The sequence below is a fragment of the Crocodylus porosus genome, unplaced genomic scaffold (assembly GCF_001723895.1).
Source record: "Crocodylus porosus isolate Cpor-Errol unplaced genomic scaffold, CroPor_comp1, whole genome shotgun sequence".
Taxonomy (NCBI): Eukaryota; Metazoa; Chordata; order Crocodylia; family Crocodylidae; genus Crocodylus; species Crocodylus porosus.
In genome coordinates, this window is record NW_017728931.1 from 83,065,927 (window position 1) to 83,085,174 (window position 19,248).

At 40.7% G+C, this 19,248-nt stretch overlaps 1 protein-coding gene across 4 annotated transcripts in view; it reads right to left on the minus strand.

The window, feature by feature from the left end:
* The window catches only part of TBC1D30 (TBC1 domain family member 30), a 92,691-nt gene that overhangs the window by 19,064 nt on the left and 54,379 nt on the right, over nucleotides 1–19,248 (minus strand). For all 4 annotated transcript variants that reach the window (XM_019543286.1, XM_019543288.1, XM_019543290.1 and 1 more), the window contains exons 3-8: nucleotides 18,462–18,523; nucleotides 17,956–18,021; nucleotides 14,757–14,882; nucleotides 12,679–12,864; nucleotides 6,663–6,831; nucleotides 3,782–3,950 (exon numbers count right to left, since the gene is read on the minus strand). In XM_019543286.1, the coding sequence (XP_019398831.1) occupies nucleotides 3,782–3,950; nucleotides 6,663–6,831; nucleotides 12,679–12,864; nucleotides 14,757–14,882; nucleotides 17,956–18,021; nucleotides 18,462–18,523 (778 nt within the window). The remainder of the gene's footprint in view (nucleotides 1–3,781; nucleotides 3,951–6,662; nucleotides 6,832–12,678; nucleotides 12,865–14,756; nucleotides 14,883–17,955; nucleotides 18,022–18,461; nucleotides 18,524–19,248) is intronic.

Sequence of the window (19,248 nt, forward strand, 5' to 3'; positions counted from 1 at the left end):
GAGCAGGAGTTTGGACTAGATAACCTCCTGAGGTCCTTTCCAACCCTAATTTCCTATGATTCTATAACTACCATCATCACTCAAACCCTGCAAGGGTGACAACACATTTTGCAAACATTGATTTTACAGTATCCTTGAGAGACAAGTAAATATTATCACCCCCATATATAGATGCATGGAATTTACAGAGTATAAGTATTTATCAAACACTTTGCAAGAAATCTGGTAAAACTGGAATTATAAACAGTTTCTTTTGGCTCCTAATCCTATGGATTAACCCAGTGATTCTCAACCAGGGTGTTCTGGCATCCAAGGTGCCACAGGGTTAGCATTGTATGCAAACACCTACACATGATTAACAAGATAAATGCAGAGATTTCAAATAGGCATCTACAGTGTTAGAAACATTCTGACCTGTTGTGGTCTTTCTGAGTTCTTTGCAGAAGAACTGTTCTAGTATTTTTTCATAGTCAAAAAACAAGTGAAAGCTAAACGTTGGTATTTTCTGAGGGGTGCTTCAAGTCTAAGAAGGTTGAGAACCACAGGATTAACTATTATGTATTCATCTCCTGGATATTCTGACCTTCTTGTGTCAATGCCACCAACTTAAATTTGCTAAAACTAAGGAACAGAGAGATGTCACCATTTAAGAAGATTGGGAGGTTCTGCAGAGAATCCATTTGATAAATCGTGGAAATCTGGACCAGGATGGGATGAATATTATCATTCCAGATAATTTGACAGAGTAAGAAAAGGCATACCTAGAGAATGCCTGCCTGTGGGAATAGTAAATGGAACTCAGGTTCCTTCCAGGCTTTGTCTTCAACTGTTTAAAACAGAGCAGGTGTTTTATGTCATGCCAAATAATCTAACTTTAACATCTGCTGATCCAGCTCCCATCTGCAAGGTGACAGCCTTCTCACTGAGCCAGCATGTCTAGCAAGTCAGTTCCCTGAGAATACTTCACTGCTTTGAACAGCACCCTTTTGATCTCTAACCATAGTAAGTCTTTTTTGCCTCCTGGCTCAGCAAAGAACTCTAAGTTTCCTTCCTGCTTGTTTATACAGGAGGTAAATGAGGAATTTTCTGAGTACAGGATTTCTTCTTCTCTCTCTGTCTCTCCCCCCCTTCCTCTCCCCCCTCCCCCCCGCTTCTTTAGGCAGAAAGTGTGTTGCTGGTGCAGCAAGAAACCACCACCTTTGTCCAGCATCGTTACAAAAAGGAGACCCAAGCCATTTACTGTGAATGTATAAGTTCAGGAATTATGATCAGAATCTAGAACTGCTAGAACTTGCTCAACTCTCAATATGCTCTAGCTGAAAGGGCAATGATCAGTGAAAAAGAATAAAGGCAATGTGTGTTTAATGCAGAATTTATACTGCATTGTCTGCATTATATCACTGTGATATTATACAAAGCCTTAAGAGCTATAATTGTCTAAGTATTTTATTCTGATCATTTTATATTTGATGTCAATATGCAAGGTCAATTGGCAAGAAATAATGATCAGCTAGAAAAGCAGGACACCTTTCAAAAAGAGCATTCTCCACAATCTTCTGAAGGCTTAAATGCAAAGGGGTCTACACCATTCAGCTTTTAATCCTGCTCATTCTTTTGACTGTTAATAGTATTAGAGACTGTAAATTTCTGAGAGAGAGTTATAGTTCAGTGGGTCAAGTACCAAATTAACTAGGCACCTGCTTTTGACCTTGGTAAAATCACTTCACTTGTGTTTGGTGAGCTGTAAAACGGAGGTAAAACTTCCCTTGCTTCTTTGTATTTATATTAATATAATTCTGGGGGGAAACTTTCGTGTCTGGAATCCATGCAGTTCTAGGCTTGCTCAAATGAATTTATGTTACAGGAACAGAACAGGATGATTCTCTCCATTATCATGAAAGGAATTCATTTGTGATGCACCTTTGCAAACTAGATTACAAAGGTGGACTAAAAATGTGAGACACTAAAATACCACACGGCATCTTTACATGTGCTCCAGGGGCGAGCAGGGGGAAAGCAGGGGACGGCTGTCTGACAGCTGCTCTAATTAAAGGCCCACAGCATATCATGCATTCAGCATCCCATGCTTGAAAATGGTGGAGGGGGTGCTTTAGCTAAAGCTTGTTTAATGAGATTTAGTGCCCCCACCACCAACTTGAAGCATGGGGACACTGAATACATGAGACACTGAGGCTGCTGGAACATGCTAATTAGCACACTCCAGACGACTTGATTAATCAACCCTCTTGTAAGCACTTTTGTGCTTTCTATGAGGTTTCCTCTTGAAAGTGGTCCAGAGGATTGCTCTCTTCTTCTCCTTCCAACCCTTTGTTGAGGTCTACTTCTACCATCATGACAGCTAATAGTAGCTACACAGGCAGCAATGATAATGCTCATTTTAGTCAACTGCCCTGTATCTTATCCAGGTTCCCCTCATCCTTCTGCCCCTGTTCCTGACAACTATTTATTTCCATGTTGAAGTCTTGTCTTCAGTTAGATTTTATGATAAACTTCACATCAGAAAACTCCTTTTATTCTGTGTTTATGTACTACCTAGCAAGATGTCCTGATGCCAAGTATGATATTTAGAAACAGAACTCTGTGCATAAAGGCATTGTGGGACGGGGGCAGCACTTCGTAGCTACAATAGTTAAAAATAACAATGACATAACTATGCCTGGTTTAGTGCGAATGTGAACAATTCTCTCTGGCTTTGCTCATTAATTAAATGAAGAATGTGGCTAACTGGGCACCAGTTTCCAGTTAAAAAAAGAAACAGAACTATTTTTTTTAGGTTAAATAAGCAAGATACAAACCCAGCTCTGATGGAAACCTGTGGGTGAAGTTTTAGTGGTAGTTTATTATTTTTTTTTTAATTAAAAAAATCCTTTGTGGATACTGCTGTACATTCAACTCTGTAAATATTGCAGCCTCAGGGACAGGTTTGTTGCTAGGAGGGTGGGAGCTGGTGGGTGAAAGCATTAGCCGCAGCAGCTGATTCCAGTACTTTTCCGAATGAACTAACAGCAGTTTGGCCTACTCCTGTTACCCATGAAGTCAATGACAAATGCTCATAGGGACTAGCCCTTTTGTTTGGAATGCAAATGCTTGCTGTGATAAGCATAGCAGCTTAGAAGAACGATTTGGTTATGAGGATCCTTTAAAATACAATAAAAAACAAATCCATGTTCAGTTTCTGTTCCCTCACAAAATGAAAAAAAATGCATGTTGCAGGTTTCCCAAGCCATACACATGAACCCTAATAAAATCTTAGTTACAATGTTCTTTAAACAAATTGCTTCTAGAAGCAGATAGGGTTTTCAGAGACTTGCCTGCTGGTACTCACTCACCATGTATTTGCAGAGAGAAACCGACTGAAGCTTACATTAAGCACATTAGCACAAAAAAAAAAAAGTCTTTTTCAGCTTCAGACAATGACTATGACCCCTACTGGCTTCATCGAGTGTTCTAGAAAGTGCAGAGAGCTTACCAGATCAGACCCAATTCTTTAATATAAAGAAATGTTTTACATGGTATGTAATTGACAACAAAAAATTGATAAGGAAAGGACGAGTTAGATCATCTTGCCCACCTTTATGGCATTATCAGGCTGCTTCCAAGAGTTCATTTTATGGCATACCATCTTGTCACCTACATGGCCACTTTAAAAGTAAGTTTCCTGTAAGGCCATCTCTTGATAATATTGTGAATCTGTACCCTTACAAATAGTACTTATTCAAAACATATATGTTGCTTACATTAAAGAGAAAAAATTACTTACTCTCCTAATTTTGCCCAGATAGCCAAGGCTACCCTCAGTATAATCTCAGAACCTTCAAAAAATACTGAATCCCAGATTTTTAGAACTGTATGGTTAGGAAGGCATGTAGCAAAGAGGGTCAGGAACCACTGCATTGTGAAGACATTTGTTAGTGGGGGTTCATAACCTCCTGAAATGGGAAAAAAATAACATGACAAGTCATTCATGGTTTACTGTTTCCAACTGTTACTCTAAAATGAGTACAAACTGTAGCAGAGTGCATGCTGAAATCTGCAAAAACTTCTGTTGCAGCTGACGCATCTAGTCACTTCTCGTTCTGCTATAGCTTTGGAAAGCTCTGAGCAGTAGCAGAGGTGCTGAAAATGTCTATAAAGAAGTTAGCATCACTTAATAAACATGAAGTTCATATTTGGAAGCCTTTTTTCCATAAATGCTTGTGGAAAAAATGATTTAGAATTACTTTGGAAGATTTAAAATGTGCAAAAGTTTGTGAGAAGAGTTTCTTAAGTGCCCTACGGTGAGCAGCTCCTTCAAATATTGCCTAACGTTAAAAATCTCACTGTACTGCCATAGCAGAGAACTGGAGTATATTCAATTTTCCTTTTGGTTTGTTAGCAGTTTCACAAAAAACTTACTCTTTCAGTATGGAATTCCGAAATTACAATGTCGATATGACCGAAGCTTAATCAGTGAATTCTACTGGTGTCAATTCAAAGGTGGTCAGAATTGGAGGGACTGACCACTGCTCTCCAAAAGTACTTCTTTGTCAAGACACTCAACACTAAATACGTTTTCTTAATTAGCAATTATCCCATTCAGACACCCTAATCACAAGATTCCTTACCTTCTAGACCAGAGATTCCCAAACTGTGGGTCGCAACCCCAAATGGGTCACAACATCAGTGGATGGGGTCATGGTGCAGCACTCTCTCCTACACCAGGTCTTGCTCACTGGGCTGCAGAGGACGGGGGAAGGGTAGTAGGGTGGGGAGACACAAGTCCATAGGGGGCAGCCCACATACTTCGCTCATGGGCTTCACTCTCACTGTGCCACCTGCGGGAAAGGGACAGGGGCAGGGAGCTGGGCTCCACGTCCTGTGGACAACAGCTGGGGCTCAGGCGCTGCTGGGGTGTGCTGCAGGCCCTGGCCCTGGGGCATTTCGTGAGTGGGGGGCCTGCAGATTGGGAGTAAGGGGCACCTGGAGGGGTGGAGGGCTACAAGTTTGGAATGCGGGCCCATGCTGAGGAAATGGGGTCATGCTAAGGGAATGTGCTCATCCTACGGAAAAGTTTGAGAAGCACTGTCCTAGCCGGCGTAATTATTTAAAGGAATTATCACACTTCACTAACATGGATCTCAAGGGTTTTTGGCTTCTAGAACAGGCTTGTCCAACATATGGCCTGTGGGCTGCCATACAGCCTGCCAAGCCATTTTCTGAGGCTCTAGGTGCAGTGATGGGAAACACTGTTCACTTTCCTTCCCATCCCTTGTCCCTCCCCAACCCCTCAGCAGCTTTCTAATGGCTGCTGAAGGGCTGGGGAAGAGACAAGGTTCCCACACGCACCTCATCAGCTTGACGTTGCTGATGCGGTGCGGCTTCTCCCCACCCCCCTCATTTCAAGGTGTCCCTTCCTAGCCCTGCCCCTACCTTCCTCATTTGCATACCAGCCCCGTCTGTGCCTGTCCCCGCCAGTCCCACGGGCTGGAGCAGTTCGCAGTGTAGGGGGCGCAGATGCTGGCTCGGAGGGATGCTGCAGCCAGGCCCATGGGAGATGCTGCTGCTGCTGTGGCTGTTGGAGCAGGAAGCTGGCACTGCTCCCGCCTCCCCGCATACCTCCGCACCCTTAGACATCGCACTGGGGGTGGTGAATCGCAGGCCCCAGGGAGGTAGAAAGCCCTGCCAGTTGGGCTCAGGCTGCCCCAGGGGAGAGGGAACAAGGGGGTGTCCCTGCACATCCCGCATCCCCCTCTAGAGTTCCCGCATGTGCCCCTGGCTGCTGAGCCCAAGCGCGCAGGCACGGGAGCATCCTTGAGGCCACCAAGGTGGCAGGGAGGACACGGCATCAGGCAGTGCCCCTTGACTCCTGTGCCCCCAGGCCGCGGCCAGACTGGACAGGCTGCACGAGCACCCGCTCCTGCCGGCCCACTGGATGATAAAAAGTTCATGATCCGGCCCCACATTCAAAAAGGTTAGACACCCCTGTTCTAGAACAGCAAAAACTTAAGTCTTGCGAATTACACAATGCTGGCCTGGGAAGGAGAGAAGAGGGGAGGGTGGGGAATGTTATGTATCGAAGCTCAAAGGGCAAAGCAGTTTTTCAGGCAACAATTAATAAGTAGCTCTGATGTTCAAAATGAAAATTTTGCTTGGTGTGTAAATAGACATCTAAGTAAAAAAAATAATGACCAGCCATTTTGGCCTATTGCCCATCAAGCTTCAGAGAGGAACCACATTCAAGTACAGATTCCACCAGGAAACTGAGGAGGACGCTGAAGACCACGCAATTAGACAAATAACTTGTGCTAAGACAAGAGACAACTCCCTCAGGAGAGCCCTTGTCCCATGCTGAATAACTTCAGTTTATCCTCTACATCTTACGCCTCTGTTAACCCAACTCTGTCTGCAGCCACTTCTGGGGTTAAATCGCTTTTCCATTCACTGTGCCTCAGAGAGCTGCAGGTTTAATTTAAGGTCACCGGTATTAAAAACTTTCTCATCATGTTAACAGTTTTAGTCTGTCAGTGAACCCTACCAGTACACAATTCAAGTTTATTGTTCTCAAAGCTACAGTATGTACATATTTATACTGCTGTGCTTTTAAAGCTGGTGCTTACTGAAGCAGATATTAAAAACAATTCAGCAGTATTTGTTGAACCCACCTCCACTTTCCCTGTTTGCTGCTCTTTGAAGTATATCCAAGTGCTGGGACAGTTCAGGAAGTTTCATTCTCAAAAGATCTCGGAAAACAGCCATATCCACAGATAATGCACGAAGGTTATTGACAAAATAGCTATCAGGAAGTACCTTGTCAATTAAGTAAATCATGATCTGTAAGAGATTAAATTGAATATATGTTCATAAACTTATAGGACCGATAAGGCTAGAGCAAACAGTTATTTCCCAAGAATAGCAAAGACCTCTTGTGCATAAACTATATACATACATACATACATACATATATATACATACATACACACACATATATACACACACACACACATTTTGTACTAAAATTGTCTAGTCCAGTGAACTAAATTTTAGGCATCTGACACAGATCAATATTTTCTAATGGTAACATATCATCATCCAGATATAAAGCATCTACAGAACTGGGTCACAACTGTCCTAATTTGCATTGCTAACAACAGTCTGAATAACTTTAAGAAATTATGAACTGATTAAACTGAATTCAGTTTAAATGGAAGCCACACCAAAATAGGAACCCATTTTCCATTCAGAAAGACTTTTTTGTCATTTCCATTGTATACATGCTAGGAGACACTGTGATAAGCTGAAAAGTTCTTAAAGCAAATGTCCACACAGTTTAAACATCATAAATGGAAAACTTAATAGTCAATTCAACATCTGTATTATTGACAGTATATGTGATATTGCTCTTTAAAAAAAGCACTTTTCTCACATTTCAGCGAGTGTGATAGTTCACTGAAAGTTGCACCTTCATGTTGTCATTTATAAAATCATAAGCTAAGCAATATAACAAGATAATTCAACATATTCAAATTTTAAGTATAGATAGAAGGTTTAACTTCATTGGGAATAATTTGTATATACCGTGAAATTTTTAAGGATCAAAGACAGATATATGAATGTCTTGGTAGAAGCTGCTGTATACAAGGTTAATTGTATTTAAGAAGTCTAGCAGCACTTATCTCTACTGTATGCATTCAAGATTTATTTTTGTACCAAGAACATGCATGTCTTCACATCCCTATCCTGACAAATCACATAACTGCCTAGCCCTGTCCTTCTCTCTCCAAATTAAACTCTTCAGCCTCTCCTTGTTGAGGTCTAGTCATTACCTAAATCTTAGCATGACTAGAACACAACTTTGTTCTTCCTTTTTCCAGCCTTCCCTACTCTCTCTCTTGTGGATCACTATGGACACCACCCCAACCTGCCTGTCATTCAGGACTGTAACCTGGGCATCATGCATGATTGTGGGGCTGAAGCTGTCTTTTGAACCCCTGTTTGAGCTTCTCAAACAGTGGGTTTCTGGTCCATGAATGGTCTCCTCAGCATTTGATAATGCAAATAATGAATAATTTTAAGCTTTTGGGGGGGGGGGGTCTTTTACATTTCTCAGCATTTCACAGAAGTAGGCTGATTCAAATATTATATGCAAGGAGGAATGAGTCCCATATGTCTCAAGCTACATTATTAAGTCTTCTGTACACATTATGATTCTCTCCTGAAAAAAAATCTCATTTCTTTAATCAAATTATGAACATTTTAAGGTAAATTAATTTAATGACATTAATCAAAACTTCAGTATATTTTCCTTCAATAAATATCTTCCGATATCTCATCACTTCACCTGTGAATCGTTACCTTTAAAAAAAAAAATCACATATACTCACAACCAATTAATTCTATCTCCTGTTTCATAATTGATATTACTTCAAGATTCTGTGGCATTTTCTAGAGATTGTGACTTTTCTGATTGTTGTGCAATTTTGTAACACTTTTTCTTGTGCCAATGAGTTGTTTAATCTGTTATGATTTTAAAGGGTTTTTTTTAAAGCTATAGGAATAATGCACATTTCAACTGTTTCTAGCCACACAAACCGTGTGTACTCATACCTACCTTAGCCACTTCTGTTTAAGTTAAATTTATTTAATTTGCTGAATGTATTAGTTTTTACACAGCACGATGGTTTTATGGAGCGATTGATTTAACACCAACAGGCCTACCCTTAGCAGCAGAGCATTGTCGCAGCCTGAGTAAAGCTCCCCAGGCTGAATACTTACCAAGCTGCCATGTGTGTCCTATGCTAAATCCGTATGGTTTTGGACTCCTGAATTTGAGTACACTGTAGCACTACCCCTTTCCTCATCATCTCTGGGCTACTTTCTGAATATAGGCTCTGTCTGTTAGCCCATTCACAGAAATCTATCTAGCTCTTTTAGACTCCCAGGACTCCTCCCCCTGCCAACCCTGCAAGAATCTAAAATATACTTTCCCAGAACTTCAGCCTCTTACTGTTGTCCCTGAAAAGGTAATATGTTTTAGTGGAAATGGAGACACACCTGGACTTTGCAAATGTTTCAAAACCATTCGTTGCTTAGTGTATCAGCACAAGAAATACAGAAAACACTGAGCACCTGTATCTCCCTTCATTTTCCTCACCACTCTTACCGTGTTCTTTGAGAGTAGATTCAAAGTCATCTGGGAAGTTCAGGATCCTTTCTCCTCACATGGTTTCCCCTCCAAATCAAAGAATCTCTGCACTCCCCCCTACCCTGCTTCCTTTTTCTTGGTTGACCCCTCTGCTGTGAAAGTATGACCCTTTGATCTTTTCTCCTGTCCATGCTTCTTTTGTCTCTCTGAAGCCCTCCAGCTGTGATCTTTTCAGATCCAGTGCTAAAACTGACCACTGTTTTTCTTTGGGGAGAATTCCAGCCTTTTAAACCCCAGCCTTCTAGAGTGAGGCTGGGGGAAAACTGGTTTTACCTAGCTACCCATTACTGTCCTCAGGTTTGATTTCTCCAGGGAGTGATAATCTTCAATGACTGACATAGTTACAGGCAGAAGGCAGAGTAGGAATGTACCTTATAGACTAACACAATCAGAGATAATTAACTACCTCTCTCTCTCTCTTTACAGGCAGACATGCTGGTGCCAATCTTGTGTCTCTTTAACAGACAGAGCATGACACATTACATGAGACAAAGACAGTAATAAAACACGTGCATGCTTTATTCATAATACCAAAGTGGAATTCATAAGTAACAGAGTTTATGCAAATTGCCAAAAATGTCCAAAGAGCTCCTTCCCTTAAAAAAAAACAAACTTGAGGAATGTGTGGTTGTCGTGAGACGCACACAATAGCAGTAAATTACTGAGGCAATCACACAAGGCAGTCACTAAGGACAAGAATGCAATGCAAATTTACTTCAGTCATACAGTGGAATCACTAGTATTTTCCTAATATCTTAAATAAGTCTATAGGATAAAGCAAAGTATCAGACATTACCCATCAAGACCTTTATACCATGCTAGATTCTGATCCACTTACACACTGCTCTATGCTTGCTAGGGCTGTGCAAAATTTTGGCAACCGTTTCATTTTGGAGGTGTTTTGGGCCATTTCAGCACCCAAAACACCAAATCCGAATTAAAATGGAAGGCTCCGAAACATTTTGGAAATGTTTCAGAGAATTTTGACATTTCAGAGCTGGGCTTGCAGGGAAATAAAAACTAGGAGGGAGAGGAAAGAGGATGGGAATGACCCCGGATCTGTGCACAGGGTTTCAGCAGGCTGCCGTTGCAGGCTGGGGCCAGTGGCAGCGGCTTGGCACAGCCTACACTGAGCACCGGGACGACTGTGGTGCTACCACTGAGCAGCCTGCTGAAAACTGGCACACAGATCTGGGGGCCCGCAGCCCTGGGAAAGAGCTGGGGGAAACAGAGAGCTGGGAAATTGAACCAGGATCGATTCCCCAGCTCCCCAGTCTTTCCCCCAGCTCTCTGACCGCTTCCCCCAGCTCTTCCTGGGGGTTGGGCCCCTGGATCTGAGTGCAGGATGACAGCAGGCTGCCAGATGGTGACGGTGGTGGCTCTGGGCTATGCCCCCAGCCGTAAGAAGGGCCCTGCTGAAATCTCTCACACAGATCTGGGGGTCTGCACCACTCCGGAAACAGCTGAGGGAATGATCAGAGCTGAGGAATTGAACCAGGAGCTCCAGCTGACAAGTGGAGCTGCCACAGCTCCCAGACAGCACACAGCACCCTGCCGACCCACACTGCACCTGTGTCACGTGGCAGGCCGGGGGGGGGGGCGTGATGCCCACTGCCCAACGCTGCACTGAAGGGCTCTGCCACAAGCCCCCAGAGGCCCTGATCACCACTGCTGCAGCTGGTGACTGTAGGACTTTTTTTGTTTTTTTTAAAGCTCTGCACTTACCAACTGTGTAGTATGCAGATGACAGCGTGCTGCCACTGTGAGCTGGGGCCAGCTCCAGCACCTGAGCATGCCCAGCGCAACCCACACCAAGTGCTGGGAAGAACCAAGTGCTGGTGCTGGCCCCAGCCAGCAGTGGTAGCCCGCTGTCATCCCACATGCAGATGTGGAGGCCTGCACCCCCTGGGACGGCTGCGGAGCTGTGCTGGACTCTGTGGGATGTAGGCCCCTGGATCTGCATGTGGGATGAAAGCATGCTGCTGGCAAATGATACTAGTTTTGCTTTGAACATTTTGAGGTGCAGTTTCACAAAAACCCCTGCACCCATCTCTTTGAAACTTGGCAGATTTCATTCCCTTAGAAGGGGCTACCATCCCTGCAATTTTCATCTGAATCAGGCAAGAAATGTCAAAGTTATAGGCATTTTAGTGATTCCCCATTATAGCCATTATGGTCAAAACTGCGAAACAGATTCGGTCAAATTGAAACAGGACAGTGATCCAAACCACTGAAACAAATTACTGTCCCTCCGAAACGCTGAATCTGAAACCAAAACGAAACATAGTTGTTTCACATAGCCCTGCTTCCCTTTCACAGCATCTGATGAAACGAGCTTGAGTTCACAAAAGCTGATGCCATATATATCTCTGAGTTAGATTATAAGGTTCATATCTACCCTGCCTTTGCCTGATTTCAGACTAACACAGCTAACTTCTTCTCTCTACTATAATTCTGCCTGTAGCTTCTAAGATTAGTAATAATACCTAAAGCAAGATAAATTCCTCAGCCTCTCTGAGGACAATGACCCCTTTTCAACTTCCATTATACCCTTAATTCAACCTCCATTGTAACTAATTTACATTACAAATCTGTCCTGCAAAGAACTCCTGAAAAATACTGGAAAATTTTAAACCAGATCCTAATACCAAATTTTGTGACTCCCTCAAAATAATGTGGCAGTTTCATTTAAATTAAAAGGGCAGGATTCCATTTACATGCAAATGATACAGTCTGCATAGCAGGTCATATACTATTTTCATGTTAAATTATATTTGCTTTATGCTGACCTCATGATTTGTCAACCCAAACATCTGTCATAATTTTAACAGCACATAATTGCAGTGCGTATGGAGTTCTCAGCAGAAGCTGGGGGTTTTGGCTGCTGAGAAGGTGATGGGTTGGGTTCCTGGGCCAATTTGACAGCATGCAATCAGCACACCAGGTGAAATCCTGGCTCCTCTAAACCAAGTCAATAGGAGTTTTGTTATTTATTTCACTAGAGCCAAGATGCCACCTATTATCTGGGCAAACATTAACACGGGTGACATTTAAAAGAGGTTTAAGTTAAATGAGGTAATTAACAATGCATTGATAAAAATCAACAGTTTACACCAGTGGTTCTCAACCTTATTAGACTCAAGGCACCTCTAGAAAAATATCAACTCTTAGCTTTTGCTCCATTTTTGACTACAGAAAAATAATAAGAGTAAATCATTTGCTGCAAAAAACTCAAAAACACCAAAGGTCAGAATGTTTTTAACATTATGAATTCCTATTTGAAATTTCTCGGTTTCGTGTCTGCACACTTAACAGTGCTAACATTGTGCAGTACCCTGCAGCACCCTTGAAATGATTTCAAGACATCCCAGGATGCCATGGTGCTCAGGTAGAAAATTACTGGTTTATAGCAGGTCCCTATTTAAAGGTAATTCTCACACCACACCTGTTAGAAACAAAGAAGCAGTAATACTCACTTTCAGGGCATCCCCTTCATTGCCTTCCATTACCTCCAGAATCAGTGCCGCTAGTATATTAAAGCCTTGACAATAACCAACAGACTTGTTCCATCTGGCATAGGCCAACAGAACCCGTTTTAATACGACTCGGTCTTGTTCTGCCTCCTGGCCACAGTAAGAACTACAGCCAGTTCGATGAAGATCCTAAAATAGGAAAGCTATTTGAGATATTGGCCTATTTCACAAGCCCACCCTGGAGACCTTTGCCAACCATGCCCATGCATTTATATTCAATATTATTTTGCCACTCCTTGAGATGTGTGTTTTCTTTTATGATGCTGAGTTTATTGAAGGAGTGAAATACTTTGAGCAAAGGAAGGTTCTCCAGGAGATCCCTGGGGTCTAATAGAAGGTGAGCCCCTGGCTCATTTAAACTCATTGTTTCTCTGTCTACCTGGCTGGAAAAATGGGTCTGGAAGAAACTACTTTGTAAACCAAACAATGCATCTGAGAAATCTTGGGTAAGTAAATTACCAGACAAGAGGTTGGTATCAAATTGTCACAAGTGGCAATGGGGTTTTGAGCTACTTTCAAATAGGTAAAATGTAACAGCTGCAGAATTTTTTTTAAACCATTTATTTCACAGTGTCATTTACTTCTGAAAAGTTAGAAAATCCAGAAAAAAGGGTTTTGAAAAATTTATACACTATATTAACCAGAAACCTAAAAGGGAAATATTTAATTTTCCTGTTTTCAACACCTCAACACATAGGGCAAGCATTGTAGCATGGGTTTCAGTTGCATATACAAATTTAACACTGTCTGGTTTGGACAACAGGATTTGAGTGGGTGGCTGTGGACAATTAAACGTTAACTGCTACAATTTCAAGTTCAATCTTAGAGTTAAATAAAAATGTTATACTGTCATCATGCTATTTTCTAAAAACATTATAAGTCTATGTTTTAGGAACCACTGGTCTTTTAAACTCGACATTAATACTGCATATTTTGCAGTTGTGCTTTATCTTGGAACTTGAACACAGACAAAAGCCCTTTTCTGAGAATCAAAGGAAAAATGGGAACTATCAAAATAAAATCTTGATTTTTAAATTCAAGTCTGGAGACTAGCTCATCTGTGGGTCAGGAGCATGGACACATACATAAGTACACATGGTGTTTTTCAAACAATTATTTAGGAACCTAAAGGGATGCATGAGGTGCACCCTTGCTCAAGTAAAAATGAAATGGATAGATGATCTTTTCATGAAATCATCCATGTAAGACACTGTCGGCAGCAAAACACTAGAAACATATTCATAATACCCTGAAATCACCTCCTCCCCAAACTAGCACCTACTCTTAAAACAAAAATGCCAAATAACTGAAACATATCACAGGCTGAAGTCTATTTCACTATGGTAGGTTCAGTGAAAATATGGCCAGTTACTATATTACAGCACTGACTAGTACCAGAGCCTATCTTTGTAAAATACAAGCAAAACCTAAATTAGAAGCTTGTTAGCCCATTATTAGTTTAGAAGTGCTAACATTCAAGCAAGCATCCCTTACATTTTAGAACCATTGCTTCTAGCAGGGCTCAAATATTTATTTAACAAAAAGTCAGACTCTGAACTGTAAACTTTACATGACTCAGAATACAGTACACAATTAAATGAACATAGGGAAATGCAATACACAGATAGAAAAGGTGCATTAGACAGTTGGTCATCTCCATCTGCCAGGAAATAACAATGAACAAAGCAGTTCATTAAGAAAAAAAATCTATCTTCAGTAAAAGCTCTTCTGCATGAAGGATTCCCTACATGCACAGATTTTTCCATTCTCCAAATAGGAATTGAAGATTTTCTCTCTAGCATACATTCAGAAAACTGAGGAAGAAATGAAGACAGGTGGACCAGCACAGTTGTTCCTCAATCACCCCAGAGATTTATGATGCGTGTTATACAGGTGTGACAAAGAAGACTAAGTGGGATGGATTCTAGCTTGCAGTTCCAGTGGGGAGCACTTTGGGGGAGCTCAGTGTGAGAGGGTTTTGCTGTAAATAATTATGCGTAGATAGGTTGAGGTGCCATTACCTTTACAATCTGAATACCCATGGAATCGTCATCAGGATTACTTCTCTCATTGAAGGTGAAGCGCATAGTTTTATCCCAGTCAATTGCTATACTACGCAAGTAGTGATCTGCTAGAGTCAGCCATACCTAAAAATATTCACAGAAATGTTAAAAAATGTATTATTCACAGTTTCTGCTTGGAACTGAAGCACTACATGCATACACAAACTGTAATCAGAAGCAGAAGGAATGATGTAAAAACAATTGCTATATAAGAAAAGTAACACCCTAATTTCTAAAATGCCAATAGAGGGACCAGTCCTGCACTCTAAGAACTCCACTGACGTCCACTGTACACTACATGAATAATCTCATCCCACAGATGCTCCATCTGCCTGTCTTCCCTGAATGCACCTATCTGGAGATGCTAGCTACCTTTAACAGCATTCTCTCTCACAGACCCAGTGGCCAAGAATCCACATCCAAGAAGATAGCTGATCTGCAAGACAGGCAGAGGAACAGCCAGGTGAAGGATGTTCACATCATCCTTTTACCACAGGGTAACTCACAAGTAACCTACTAAAAAGGTAACAACATGAAGTTACTCTTTCTATAATCTCCTGTGTGGAACAGCTTTTTGGAAAACTTGCGTAGGAAATTTGTAATAATTTGCATCTTCCTAGCTCTCTTTTGCTGACTTCTACAAAAGAGGATGAGATCTGGCAGAGAGCAAGGAATTTCAGAACCAAAATTATATTCAGCATATAGTAAGCTACTGTTACAAAAAGCTTTGTGAACTGTGAGTATCTAGATGTATTCTTGAAAAATTAGGCTGGTTTCAAGCATAATGATTATATATATCTAGGATGCTTAGATGTATATGCGACTCTAGGCCAGCACCATATATGCCTACAAGTTACAGAAAATATTGGATCCTTTTAAACTAAGATACAGGAAACTTAGAGAGCTCTAACTATACTAGCCAGCCTTTAGAAAGAATATGTCTGCATCTGCCGTAGGTAAACACAAACAGTGCTTAAAATGGTGACATTTATGACTATTTTGTCCCTCGAAAGCCCATACATAAAATGCAGATCCAAACCCTATTTCCTGAAAATGTTTTGAATTCCTGTTGCAAACAGCCATTTTGAAAAATCATACAAATGATAACGAATTTCCACTTATTGAGGAGCACTGGTACAGAGCTGCCTCCACATGCAATTTTGAGGTTTATGCCTTCATTAATGTTTGGAAAATGTCCAGCACATTGAATTATAAAAAACAAACAACAGACCATCAAGTAATAATGGTTACTGATGTTAAAAGTCTGTTTTTTAAGGGAAGTGTAAGAAATGGGGGAAAGCAGTGAGGAGCTGGTTTTTATATTCTAAGTGAAAGACAATTCACACACTTCCCAGTTATAAACACTTAAATATTCACATCTTGCAGGGATTTATTTTCAGCTTGCTGAATCACACATTCCCTGCATTTCCCACCCTCCCCCTACCCAGAGACAGCCTCTTATGCAGAGAAATAATTTGTTCTGCTGTTACTGTTCCCCTGTAAGTCTCCAAGAAAGACTTTGCTCCAGTGAAATTGGCTTGTTGGATTCTTTATTTCTGCCAGACCTTGAGGAAAATGTCTTGTATCATAGCAGCAGTGCAGACACTGTCCTTCCCCTGTGCTGCCCTTCCCCTAGCACCAGAAAAGGATCTCACTAGTGCTTCTGAAGCACAGAATGATTTCTCCAGGTCAGAAAAAACATATAAGGAACTGGGTGAGAGGAACAGACTCAACACTGTTTTATACTGCTACTCCTGCTGGCACAACAATGAAAGTATAAGGAACATTATAGAGGCATGTATTTTTCTGGTAATTTTTATTGATCCAACTGTATAGGTAGGAGAGCTATTGAATAAGCTTTTGGGCCTTTTCTCAGGCACTTGATGCCCAAAATCTCTCCTAAGTTCATACTTAGTTAATAAAAGATACAACAAAATCCTTGCCTCTTGTACATTCCCTGGACCATCACAGCTACAGCAACACTAGATCCCCACTACAACATACAGTTACAGTTGTGATGAGGGAGAGGAAGAATGATTATGTAGCTTGTGTCATTCAAGCCCCCACAGAACATCAGCGAACAGGATCTGTTCATCTCATAGGAAATTAGGCCTGGAAGGGACCTCATAAGGTCATCTAAGTCCAGCCCCCTGCTCAAGGCAGAATCATCCCTGACTAAAGCATCCCAATCCAGGTATCTATCTATCTAAGCTGCTCTTGACAATTTCTAGAGATAAAGTTTCCATAGCTTCTCCAGGTGAAAAGATTATGCCCTTATGATTCTTTATTTCCCCCTCCTTTGAAGGGACAAACTCATTTCTCTCACTGACAAACTTTTAACCTATGAAGCTAAATGGCTTCAGATATTGTTAATCAAGCAGTAAAATTAACTCAATTTAAAAGTTAACTCAGTGATCTCAATGCAACTCCTAGTGAGCACTTTTTTACAGCACTAACTCACTGCAGTTTCACATTAATGACAGCCTCCATCTCTGCATATTACTCTTGATGCTCAGCTCCACTACTGTGTCAGCCATCTGCCTTTCCCTAATCAAACATTTATGTAACTATTCTTGCCAGCATTATGCCTCCACAACAGTTACCAACTTCAGTTCTATAAAATTTAAAGGCTAGTATATTGTATGGAGATTTACCCACAATGCCAAGCATTGTCTAATGGCACACCTTTACCTGTGGAACCCATTGTTGTAAACAAAAAGCTCCTAATTTTTTCCCAGTGTGACCCCACTACTGGATTTATAACCCCACTTTCAGTTGACCTGTGACTCTGGTCCAGGTTAAATTGTTACAAGTAGAATTTTGGGGGGGGCTTTGAACCTCACTCTACCATGTGCCATGACCCCATGGCACTGAAAGAGTAAAGAGCTGAGATTTGCAGTGGTACACATTACTTGGGGTACAAGCAGAAGTAATTCCACTGGTGCAAAACCGAGCTTTGCTTCTCTTTGAAACAATGCAACTACACCAGTGGCTGATCATGGAGATGGCTGTGTTTCAGAAAAAAATCTCCAGTGCAAATAAATCCTAAAACTACCAAGTGTACATTCAAAGACAGTGGCAATATTGATGTACATGTTTCTAAGCCTTATGTAGAAGCCAATATAATGTACCTTGTAAAGTGTGAAGATCTACCTACCTTTCTCCTCCATTCCTTCGGTATCCCTGTTGGTAGCCTGGCCACTGCTTTGAGAGCGTCATGCCACTAACAATAAAACATCCAGTAAGGGAAAAATATGCGAATAGCCCAATTCAGTAGCATGGATAAATATTCAATATCACAGGTAAGATGCATTAATTTCATTTCCCACAATTTAGAAATGAAATGCTTAGCTTTAAGATGGGTGGATGCAAACTATCAGACTTAATATGGAAGCTTTCTCTAAAGGCAAAATATAATCTATTAATTATTTACCAATATAATAATCAATTTAATTTTTTGCCACAAAAAGAATTATGAGTAGTCAATCAAACAAAAACTGCATTATAATTTCCAAATATTAGTGAGAGCAAACCTTTATGTACTAGCAACTGGTATTCCCACACAGAGACAGAACAAAGCAATGTTTTGGAATGAGTAATGAGAGTACACTTAAAAGTCACTTAAAGAGTCATTTAAAAACAAGAGAAAATAAATAGAATTACCTGCTGAAAACCATTTTGACCTAAAGATGGCTCAAGAGTAAATTTCAACTTTGTATCAACCCCTAGAAACAAAAGAAAACAAAAAAGGGAGGGAGACAAAACCAAACCATGATTATTTTTTGGGAAAGGAAAATTAAGTCAGGCACAGAAAATATAGAATTTCCAGCTGAACTATGTGCTCCTGAATTACTATAGTTCAACCCATTTCTATGAAGATTATTTTCAATATTGAAGGTGTATGCCAAAACATATCAGTGATGTTTTCATGCAATGTGTCCAATGTGCTGCTGCAGTTCAACACAACTTATTTTACTAAAAGTGCAGAAACACTCCACATACTGTAAAACCTAGAAGAATACTATTCACTGGAGTGCTCATTGTTTAGAGTCCTCAAACTCCTCTCCCTTCCTCAGTGGACTTTCCATTACAGCAGGAAATACACATCTGATTTTTCTTTCCATATATTTGAGCTTACTGATGTAAAAAAACTGGTTATTCACTTTAACGCTGGCACATTAACAAAACTAATATTTCTCATGTTAAATAAGATATTATATAACTAGAATTTTTAAAGTTTCCCTAATACTCACATTTCAATTTAGACTTTATTTGGCTATAAAATTCATTAATACTAAGTATTATTATTTTTTTATATATATATAGCTGGCAGATTTATAAACACAATGAATGAAGTGTTAGAATCCCAGGCTTGACCTGAACACATCGTAATTGTGGCATTTGGGTCTACTGCAATAAAACATTAAATAATAATAATACTTCTAATGTG